We start from the raw sequence: 12,015 nt of genomic DNA, 5'->3' as shown, positions 1-12,015 counted from the left end.
GTTCATTCTGCTGCAGCTGTTCAATAAGCACAAAGTGCAAGTTTTAACCTAATTCCTTGTATGTGGCACTTGCTGTAAAGTAAAATCATTAATTACAAAGTATAAGGAGTGCATGCAGAAATAAGTGCAAGCCAACCTTTTCGTAGGCAAGAAACTTGAGTGCACTTTCAGGAGCTATCTTGATAACATTTATGCCATTGCCACGCCACAGAGACTGTATGCCCCCTTCTTGCAACATGTGCCGTAAGCACTGTTGGATAGACTGGAACTCGGTACCTCGAACCTGTTAACCACAATGGAGATGGAGACGAAAACAGAGCTTAATTAGCTCACAGTTACAGAAAAGCAAATGTAGAACAGTGTAGCTAGCAACACTGCACATTGCATGCAGGATAGGTTTGTTGGCCAAATTTCCAGAAAAATTAATTTTCGTAGAGATCTACAGGCTGAAGTCATCAATTGCACACAAAAACACCTCAGAAGCAGTGGTATGAAAACTTACAGCAAAGACAGCATGTACTTTCGAAGCACTAGCAGGATCAGTACAGATGAAGTTTGCAAGCATGCATACTAAAATGCTAAAATGCATTTTCATTATATATGTCCCTGACAACGCTTGCTCTTAAGCAGAATATTCGAAACCACGGTCTGTTTATGAGGCATGACATAGTGGGGGACTCCGAAAATTTGGCCACCTTATATTCTTTAACGTGCACCTGAATCTAAGTACACACTTGTTTTCGCAATTTACCCCCATCGAAATATGGCCGCCGTGGCCGGGATTCGATCCTGTGACTTCGTGCTTAGCAGCCCAACACCACAGGCAATATTCGAAATCCACATGTGCCTATGTTATCAGTGGACACAAACTAAAATAAACTATGGATGCATAGCTAGCTTTAGGCAAAAAGCATGCAAATAAAGATTACCGCATTAAGGGGGGATGCTAGTCAAAAAATTTGTTTAAAAATTATTTATACTAGAGGATGGAAAATTGAGCCAATTAGAGAGTTCTTCAAGAAGACTTTGAATCTGTCATTAGTTTTTGTCTAGCTTCTACATTTCTTGAATTATGTCCTATACAATTGCAAACTATAGTGATCTTTGTGGGCACTTTCTTGTGTATAAAATTTTCACAAAAGATATCATGCTGGTGCTTATGTAGCTTGTTGTAGACTGCAAAGTGCCGACATCTATCCAAACAGCATGCACAATTACTGGAACTATGCAAACAAGAATTACAACACTTTAACAAATTTTTTCACAATCTCATGAAACATAACCCCGTACTTTTGCGACCACTGCTGAGAGATATTGCAATTTCAAGTAGATATCAGCATTTTACATATCTTAAAGAATACGTATGCCAAATTTCGTTAGTATAGGACACTTATAAGTGCACAAGGTTATTCTCATGGGATTGTGAAAAAAGTTAGGTAAAGTGTACTGCTCAATTTTTTTAGTAGTTACACTCATTGTACATGCTGTTTGGATACACACTGGCACTTTGCAGTCTACAAAGAGCTAAATAAACTATAGCATGATTCTTTCTTGTGAACATTTAATACACAAGAAAGTGCCCGCAAAGATCACTATATTTAGCCATTGTGTAGGAAATAACTCAAGAAATTTAGTAGCTAGACAAAAACTAACGAAATATTTTAAATCTGCTTGAAGAACTCTCTAACTGGATGAATTTAAAAACCTCTAGTACAAATAATAAAGAATTTTATTTTTCTAGTAGCAGCTCCACTTAAACCAAGGATATATATATTTGTTCGAGGTGCTCATTATATACCTGGAGAAAGACTTTGAGGCGGTCTAGAGGGGCAGTACATGTTCGGGACACTGCACCGGCAACTCCCCCAGCAACCAAATGGCGCCACCACATGCCCGTGTGTATCTCTTCCTCAGTGAAGTCGTCTGGCACCAAGGAGTCTTCCCCAAGATCTACAAACTAGCCAACAAAACGAGAGGGTAAAACCAGAGGGGCAGCAGTAGACATACTACCATAAAAACAGGTACCACAAGGAGCAAGTGTAGCTTAGGGCTGGACTTGTTCCAGTTAATAGGAAGATCACTCAAGCCAAAAACACTGAAACCCCCATAGCCTTCTCATCACGAATGTCAACATATCAGTTCCTTGCAGGGTATACCATGCTTAACATACCCTACACAATGAGCTGATTAGTTAATACATAACTAAACATCTGCGTAACTTTTCTGCAGTGGCTTGAATGATCCTAAACTACAGCCCTGCCCTATTATTATTATTGCATTAAACAGGCAAAGTAAGTGAAAAAAGTTTCACATTCAAAAACCGTTTCACTTATATTTTTGTAGTTAATAATCAGTAATACAAGACTTCTTCAGCCCCCATACTGTCCACCTTAAAATAAAACAGTTTCCACTTGGCAAATGTGCAAAGAACCACATTAGTGTGGATTGCTCCTCACGATGGCTGCTAACCATTAGTGGGTAGACATGGATGCATGACATGCATATCTTGTAAAGACTTTCTTCCATGTTTGTAATGCACTTATAGCTTGTATGCCTTGTCTGATGATGCACAGAAGTGCTGTTGCCTTTTCACTGTAATAACATTAATCATCGTCCCTGTCGGGTGCACCCCATGTGACCATAACATCCTTCACTGGCCACATGTCTATTTCGAAGCTTCTCATTGTGCTTCATTATGACCCTCATTACTATAGTTGACACAAATTACAAGCCACATTTTGAAAAACCAAACTTTTATACCATGTTAACATAGCAAACACTACAGACTGAAAATTGGAGGAACAAGTAAAGCCAGGTGACGCCTCTGCAATTTCACGTTCCTGCTTAGTTTCTGCCTTTTTTTAGAAATTTAGACTCATCAAACAAAGATGTGCAAGCAGACTCTTTACAGTGAACTGCTAAATGACTATTATCTGCTTGTTACATTGTTTTGGTATTGCCTGGAAGTCAGTCGGAAAATGTCCTGTCGGTCCTATGTAAAATTTACTACAGCTTAGTGGGATTTCATACACTACTTCTGATATACAGTTAGTGCACTTTCACTGCATGATTGGTGGAGCATGTTCGCCATCTTTCTTTACGCATAAAATTGCATGCGCTGGGAGAGTATGCACAGAGCAGAAGAAACTACATTTATTTCATGTCTGCTGGATACTTTCTACAATTTATGAGACACCTTGGGATACATATGTAAATACATGAACTGGTATTTTTTTCTTTTTACTTTCCCACCTCTGTTATATAAGACTAAGTTTCTAAAGGAGGCAAAAACTAAGCAGGAATGTGAAATTTCATTTGGAAAGCATATTTAGTGCCAGCAAACAAGGACAGAAGGGAGACGCCACCACAATGTACTAGCTTCAACAGCTTGATTTTCAGGAAACACACCTATTTACCCCTTGCACAGTGGCGCCACCTCATCCAAATCTTAACCATCAAAAAAAGCCGTCTCCTTATCTAACAAGTCGACCGAAGGGGCACTAACACATGTATCACTATTCCGACAGATAGCCTGAGCCTCAAATAATCTCTCGCAAATCTTTATCTTTGTACTTCGCAAAAACCGGGCAGGATCCATACACCGGCGCACAGCTGCATTCCTGACAGTGAGTTGACAGATGACCGTATTGCTTATTTTTCACGTTTAGGCTATGTTCGTAATGGTTTTGGTAAAAAAAAAGTTACTTTCTTTTCTCGCAAGAAAAGCTCAGAATTCTTAATATTGACGACCCATTTTTGGTTAGAAGCTCTGCAGAAATCGTAGATTTCCTGAAAGAAAATTCTGACAAAAGCTTATCAGCCTGCTCCTTTGACATAAAGGTCTTGTACTACTCCTTGCCTCAAAAGAAACCAATAACTTGTGTAGAAGAGTGCATAGACGAGTATGGCGTGGTTTCATTCCAAATGCAGCCGGTTTATCCGTTTGGGGCTTTTTAGATATGCTTAGTTGCTACCTTCACTCGACGTATGCAGCATGGAATGACGACATATTCATTCAAAAGCAGGGGGTTTGCATCGGTTCATGTTTGGCGCCTATACTAAGTGACATTTTTCTAGCTCACCATAACAAAAACCTGTCCCGTACCTTGTCGGAGCACAGGGTGGTTAAAGTTGTCAGGTACGTTGATGACTACCTTGTCCTTTTCGAACCAGACGCATGTTTTACGGTAGGCAAGCTTTACTAAGTTTTTTCTGTAGGCCTTAGCCCACTTACTGTCACGATTGAAGAGCCCACCGATAACGTGCTGCGTTTCTTAGATATTCAACTCGAGTTCATGGAACGGCACACGTGTTGGGAGTATAAACCTAGAGCTAATAAGCCCCTGTTGCCGTATCGGTCAGCCCACTCGAAGCTCGTCAAGAGAAGCATTGCCAACTTATGCTTTGGAAATGCATTAAAGAAATCTTGCCACCAGAAGATCTATACGAGTCTTATGGATCAGTTGGGAAGGTTATCAGCAGCAGGGTTTCCGGAATGAGTGCAAGTTTCGGTTGTAGAGGGGCTGCTAAAAAGGTGTGGGTCAGATAGCACAATTTGGGAGGCCGCAAATCAACGGACGGAACGCAGAGGAAAGGTAGCGGTAGTGCCCTACCTGCATAGAATGGCACATAGTTTTAAGAAAATGGCTAGCTGGGGGGACACAAAAGTGGTCTTTTCAGCACCACAAAAGCTGGCAAAAATATGACAATTAACGGACCCATACCGTAAGCCAGCTGTCGGATGCTCTATGAATCATCGTAAAGCACCAGTGGGTTGCATAGAAGCTGTTGTTTATGAGCTCCCACTGTCATGTGGGAAAAAATACATCGGACAGACAGGAAGGTGTCTTAATGACCGATTACGGGAACATAGCCTAAACGTGAAAAACAAGCAATACGGTCATCTGTCAACCCACTGTCAAGAATGTGGCTGTGCGCCCGTGTATGGATCCTGCCAGGTTCTTGTGAAGCACAAAGATAAAGATGTGCGAGAGATTATTGAGGCTCAGGCTATCTGTCGGAATAGTGATACATGTGTTAGTGCCCCTTCGGTCGACTTGTTAGATAAGGAGATGGCTTTTTTGGATGGTTAAGATTTGGATGAAGTGGTGCAACTGTGCATGGGTTGGTGTGTTTCCTGAAAATCAAGTTGCTGATACTAGCGCATTGTGGTGTCGTCTCCCTTCTGTCCTTGTTTGCTGGCACTAAATATGCTTTCCAAATCAGTTTACCAACACGCCCAACAAATAGCAATGTGAAATTTCACATTCATCAGTAAAGCTGGTGGCAAGTATGTTAGCGTGCCATCGCTTGCACTGCTGAAAAAAAGAAATATAGTTTCTAGATAATCACAAATGACACTTAGTATTGCACGCATCTCGCTCTGTTTAGATTTTTTGTTCGTGTTTGTACATGTGTACATGCATGTGTGCGTGTGTGTGTGCCTCTCCTTCAGTCACGAATTATGATCAACTGTTGATAAATGTATGAAATTTGCAAAATTTTATGCCAAGGTGCCGGAGACGTCATTGAAAGCAAGTCAAAGTGGTAGAATGACTCTGTGCATGTTATGATGAGTCATCGTAATTAGAGTAAATTATTATCTAATTATTGTAAGTCAGTTGTGCTATGTTTTGTCATGAAAAGATTTGAATCACCCACCTGAATTACATGCACATGATAATTACTGGCTGTAGGCATTACTAGAAAGGCAAAACAATTCTTTTGCAATTGCTACCAAAATGTTTCACGTCAAACACGGCAGTGTCTTCACCAAACTGGTCGTCTGCGGAAATAGGTTTCATACTGAAGTGAAGTGAAGGTACTTTAAGTAAGCGGAATATTCAATTTATCTTAAGCCTAATGTTTGTGGTCTATTTCTTGCAACCACTGCACAGAAAAGGCAAAAAAAAAAAAGTTGCATACAAAAAAGTGTATGCCGTGACTGAAAGGGGTATGTGTGTGTGTGTCAGCACTCTGTCTGCCCTCTCATTCTTTCTACCTACAAGGTAGTTGTGTGTTTAAAGGGACACTAAAGGCAAATATTATGTCAAGCTAAAGTGATGTAGTAGTGCTCGTGAATCTTTAAGGCGTCAATATTATCGCAAACACAGCCATAATAATTGAGAAATCTAGGTAAATGCAGGACATGGCTAGAGACTTTTCAGTTAAATTCTGTCACTAGTACTCAACGATTTGTTGCAAAAAACTTCCTTGTATATGATAAGACGAAACAAAATGCTACTTATCTGGTTCTATTTCATTTTTAGAAAGAAGAACTAAATGAAGTTACCCTAGACAACGATGCGAGCGGTTGAAAGATTTCATTTTCGCTCGACTTCGCGTCGCTCGTGCTTTCGCGTTTCACTAGTTTCGTTATTGCATAGTGTTGTGCTGGTTTTGCTTGCTCGCGAAAATCGCACAAACTGCAAGTAGCAGAGAATTCAACTTCCATGTGATGTCGCGGGATGCCCGAACGGTCTACGCCACTTTACCAAAAAGCAGCTGCAGCGGTGAATCCACCGTTCTGTCTTGGCTCGGTACTGCCGTCTGTCGGGGGCCTTTTTACTCATCAACGGCAGCAAAGGGTGGCGGCGTATGCAACGTCACCACTCCCACGGTTGGCTGGTGGGAGATTTGAATTTTACAAAAGGCATTTGGACCCTTGAGATGCAATTTTCTCATAAACTATGTATTTTCTTGGCGCGAAACAAGCGCTACAAAATTTCTCAAATGGTATTTCAATAGTCCACATTGACTTATCATTTGCCTTTAGTGTCCCTTTAAGAGAGAAGGTCATGACTGTCCCATTGCTACCCTCAACATATGCCCCAAAATGTGCTGGCAAGGAAGGTTCCAGGACTGTTTTTCTTCAAGGACAAGAGAAAGAAACGAGCCAACATTGTTATATCAACCTCACTGACCTATACATGCAAGAATAGCACAAAATCCATAACAGTGAAAATGTCACATAATCAAACAGCTGTATTTGGCATGACAAGAACAAGTAGTGTTTGGAGAAACTGCTTAAATAAACAAACCAAAGAGCTATATAAAAATTCACAACATAGTTCAGGTTTAGGCTCAAGTACAATTTACCTATGAAAAGCATCAACACTTTTAGAAGGCCAGATTTTTTTCATTTCGTTAATTTCACAGCAGTATTGTGACAACTTCAATGAAGTTAATGTCCCAGAGTGTAATTACAATGCCACTGCTGGTGCACAAAAAATCATTTAGAGCACTATTATACCTTATATGGCCAAGGCTGGAAGTTCATTTAGAAGTAACATGAGAGTTGGCAACATATAAAATATGAAGAGCTTACTGTAGCATGTCTCCAGTGATGAATTATATCATGAATTTCTGAGCTAGGGTGAAAGAGCAGATAGTCACGCCATTCTTCAAAGTTAATGGTCAAAGAGCCATCCTTGTCCATTCTGAAAAAGGGAAGAGATTCACATTCATTCTTTCAATTACAACAAACCAAATTTTTACTGGTACCTGTGAAGTTGCTGCCAAGACAGCTGCACAGCACAAATATCACACCAATGCTAATCATTTTGCTTTTGAGAATTTTCATTATTTCCCCGAAATCTACACAAACTATGCAATGATTTATTCTGATTTATTGTACACCACCTCTGGAATTATCAATCACAGGCACAGAAGCACAGCTTAAAAGGGCTCTAAAACACATTTTCTCTTTTAAACCTCGCCAATACACTGAAATGAATGTGATGCCTTTCAAGGAATATATTGCCAAAGTTATTTTTGAAAAGGACCTAACATGGAGAGGTATATAAAGAGTGCAATGTTTACTTTCCCATTCCCCCTTGTTTAATTGGTTTCTCCGAGCTAAGGCAATGTCCTCCCTATCACTCCTTTTTAAGTTGTTCTTACTAAGAAGTGCTTTACTTCTGTAAAGTAGAGAAAAGTGCAGTAGAGCTAAAGGCCAAAGGCCTGACAAAGGCCTAAAGTGAGAACATAAATTCAAAACAATAAGTGTCATGTATGGCAACAAGATGCGAAGTGAGTCAATGTGAAAAAATCTTATATCTAAACTTGACTGAATATGTAACAAACTTATAGTTTTATCTAGCTACTGACTCCTAAAACACGCACACACACACACGCACACACAAGAAAAAAAAATGCAAGTACATTGAATTTGGAATGTTCATCCACAACTTCTGAAATGTAACAACCATACTGAATAAAGTACAGATACAGCAAGCAATGAAAGGTGATGTTATGCATATTAAGTACAATATCTTTCTAGTAAAAGTGCTCTGGTGCACGACTTAAATTTGCTAATGGGCAAAAGAAAACTAAAATGCTAAACTAACATAAATTGGAGTGAAGACGACGAACCCGTGCCTAACGCTGGTGATGACTGGCCAGCGTTCGTAGTCTTCACTTCAGTTAATATAATTTGATTTTGTAAACGTAAATTATAAAATTGTATTTGTAAACATGTTAGGCCTGAATAACCTTTTCAATGATAACCTTTCGAGGTTTGCATCTGACAAAGGTGCCCAATAGCAACATATAAGCAGCGATAGGATGGGTGAGACACTTTAATGAATGCCGATTCTCTGCTTCCTAGCAGATCTGTAAGGGTGTAGAATGCATGTGTGAGCTTGTGCTTGCAAGTAATTCATGGCCAAAAATTAGGTGCAAGAGGTTTGAGTCTATGGCCTTATGCTACCTGATGATAGCCTGCTGTAATGTCATTGCTGACACCACAAAGTGCAGAAAAAAAAAAAGGGGGCCTTGAAAGCTCCGAGAGAGTAGAGAGAGAGAGAGAGAGAGAGAGAGAGAGAGAGAGAGAGAGAGAGAGAGAGAGAGAGAGAGAGAGAGCAAGGAATCTTATACGAAATTGGAGGTTGCCTACAGCATGCAATGGAATATTTGGCTTACATGTCGACCACAGCTTTCGTTTCAGTGCTCCTTTAAAACAAAGCAGTAATCACCCATTTTACTTTCTAGAGACATGACATTAAGATTCAGATTAACCTAAAAGCTTCATAGCATGTAATACAACTTTATAGGGCTACATGAGCCTCAATAAAGCATTTTTATTGTTAATAAAGCTAGCAAGCAATGCTGGGGCTTTATTTGCTCTTCTTATATTGCTTGGTTATCCTTATGTAGCCAAAATACATGTTTCATGTGGAGAACATCGTAAAAAAAGTCATGCTTTCTCATATGCACATTTAAACAATGAGTTTTATGTAATACATTATTTGTCTCCTTAATTAGATTAATGTGCAATAAGTAAATAAAATTCCTGCAAAGGTTGCAGTTCTTTAAATGAGGTATACTGAATGTTCAGACGATCTTTATTTTCTTTCCAGCTATTCAGCAGGTATACTGCCAACAAATATTGATAATTTCACTCTACATGTACAAATTCTTATTAGATAAGGCAAGTTTGATGTACAATAAGAGTGCATAAAATGTGAAAATGAACTGGTACTGTTACACGACAAAAGCATGTACTAGGATGTTAGACAAGGACATTGAGACAACCCAACAAAACAGAATAAAGCCACTGTATTAGTGGTGTTTGTTCAAATATGAAAATTATGCAAGGTATGTCGAAAAGAAGGTAGTTTCTTAATGTAGAAACTAGCGGCAATGCATCAAATGGTGAACACAGCAGCAAGATTTGTTATTGCTCATGCCACACAACTGTAATACCTCCATATTTCACTATGCTAAAAATTTTGTAGTGATGTTCCACATGTAAAAGCAGAATGTTGAAGCACAATGCTGCATATGAAAATGTGTGTGAAAAGTGCTTTTAGATAGTTCCCGAGTTGTCTATGTGCTGCAGTGCTCTACTGTCATAACTAATACTTTGGATGATTACTGCAAGTGCCTCGCCAGCTCTGAAGAAGCATGTTTGCAATGGAGAGGAGGCATAGCAAAAGAAAAACAAACTAGCAAAGTAAGTAGCGATGAAAAGGTTCTTTAAAGGGACTGACAACTGTCAGAATGTGCTGCGAGACATTGATGGAAATGACATTACCATGATTTATAATTATAGAATCCATCACGCTGTTCATGATTTAAGTAGGAATTATAATTTTAAATTGGCAAAGACAGTCTCAAAAATCGTTAAGTGGCAAGACCTGGCAATGAAATCTTGGTACATCATGTATTCTACGAGATTACCGTACGAAAGTCGATTGCTATTAAGTACAGCATAATTATTGCCCAACATTGCAGTTGGTATATTATTAGACACTCCCGCATTATTCTATGCTTCAGAAACCAAAACGCACTTGTGGCTACGGCAACACGCTGAACTCCGTATCACGTATAAAGGTATCGTTTCGTTTTCTATCTGATTGGATTCGTTTTGACTGGTTAAATACCAAAGCAGTTGGACATGAAACTACTAAAACACGTAGCTATTATCGCAAAAATAACTTAACAATTCGAAAAACATGAATCGCAGGAACATCGACTTGATAAACAAAATCATACTTTGTTAAAGCTACGGCCACACTTGTCGTCTGCCTCCAACTAATGCTGACATATAAAGGCTATCGTGCTCACCTATCACCGTTTTCAGCACTCTTCCAGTGAACGGCTAAATCCTCACTGCAGATAGAAAACCTCTAATAGAAAATGAACCACAGCATTTTCGGCATTAGCACTTCATGATTAGACACTGACTGGTAAGCTTTCCATTGCACTAAAAAAAAAAAAAAAGGGGGGGGGGGGTACCATGAAAATTGGTTGTCAGATTCCTTTAAGGAAAGAAACAGATTTGCTGGCTCAAGTAACCCCAAATCTTATCACATATGAATGCGTCAGCTATTTGAAAAGAAGGGAATAGCTGCCACTGCAATTAAGAGGTGAATAAACCTGCCTGCTATTAGATGTCAGTTCACTTGATTTCATGTTTGCCGAAATAATTAAAAAAGTGCTCTTGTCTGTTATCTCAACGTCCCCACATGACATTTCTTTTTGTGCGTAGCCTACCGATCAAATTAATAAGCCAGTCGCATAGATGTCTTGTAGTAGGCTAAGGCTTTCCATTTCAATGAGTGTCCTGCTATGATTATTCTAGGTTCTGGTGTATATATTCAGCTGTTTAAAAAGCAAAAAAATACATATCTTGGTTCAAGGAATTCAATGTAGTAGTGTTAGCCTTGTGCAGACTGCCAACTCACCGTTTTAGGAGTCGCATGGCTTCATCATAATCAATTTGAATTCCAAGCTTCTGGAATGATGTCCTGATTTCATTTGCATCAAGTGAGCCTTTAGCAGCAAAAAGAATTACGAAAGTAACTACCATGTACCATGAAGACAGAAAATGTTCATTGAGTTGGTGACTTACCATCACTGTTTGCATCAAGGCTTTTAAAAACCACCATCAAATTCTTTTCGTGTTCTATGATGTAGTGCACAAACTCTGCAAAATCCACAGTGCCATCCTTTCCAGTGTCTGATACCGTTATGAACTTCTGTGCCAAAAATGAAAAAAAAAAACAGATAGAGGAAAAAATTGAAAGGTAATTAACAAAGCAGCACATATAATATGTTTAATTGACACAACACAACCGCAAACTTATATGTACGTGTAACTAACATCACTGATTTGCTCCGCAAACAAATGAAAAATAGCGAGCTTACTAATTACTTACAGCATAAAACATTCCATGCCTCTAGCTAAATCATTAGTGAAATGCGCTAAGCAGTAAAGCTATGTGCGTAGGAGGAATATATTCGGCCTTGCAAGTACGCGGCACACCGGAACCGATACAGCACTGTACGCACGAGTAAACTGCAGTCACAAAGTGTAGCTGTTTTTGCACGCTTCCTTGTTGATACCTAAAATCTATCGATCGCAACAACAAAAAAGAGGCACACAACAATACATCAAATATGTGACAACATTACCAAAACGGAACAAATTATCTAGGCAAAAACAATGCAAGCGACACATAAGTTGGCGACTGGGAAGAAAGCGAGGCATTCACACATCGGTCTCTTCCG

General features: G+C 39.3%; 1 protein-coding gene across 8 annotated transcripts in view; it reads right to left on the bottom strand.

The window, feature by feature from the left end:
• The window catches only part of LOC142589820 (mitochondrial adenyl nucleotide antiporter SLC25A23-like), an 88,978-nt gene that overhangs the window by 76,204 nt on the left and 759 nt on the right, over positions 1 to 12,015 (bottom strand). For 7 of the 8 annotated variants that reach the window (XR_012829981.1, XR_012829979.1, XR_012829982.1 and 4 more), the window contains exons 2-6: positions 11,357 to 11,483; positions 11,190 to 11,277; positions 7,328 to 7,439; positions 1,799 to 1,957; positions 137 to 283 (exon numbers count right to left, since the gene is read on the bottom strand). Coding sequence is in view for 5 of the 8 variants with exons in the window: in XM_075701407.1 (XP_075557522.1) it covers positions 137 to 283; positions 1,799 to 1,957; positions 7,328 to 7,439; positions 11,190 to 11,277; positions 11,357 to 11,483 (633 nt within the window). In the remaining 3 variants the exon portion in view is untranslated. The remainder of the gene's footprint in view (positions 1 to 136; positions 284 to 1,798; positions 1,958 to 7,327; positions 7,440 to 11,189; positions 11,278 to 11,356; positions 11,484 to 12,015) is intronic. The other variant, XM_075701414.1, reaches the window with a different exon arrangement.

Source organism: Dermacentor variabilis, chromosome 1, assembly GCF_050947875.1.
Source record: "Dermacentor variabilis isolate Ectoservices chromosome 1, ASM5094787v1, whole genome shotgun sequence".
NCBI classification, from domain to species: Eukaryota; Metazoa; Arthropoda; class Arachnida; order Ixodida; family Ixodidae; genus Dermacentor; species Dermacentor variabilis.
Note: the sequence above shows the minus strand (reverse complement) of the source record. Positions and strands in the feature narration are given on the sequence as shown.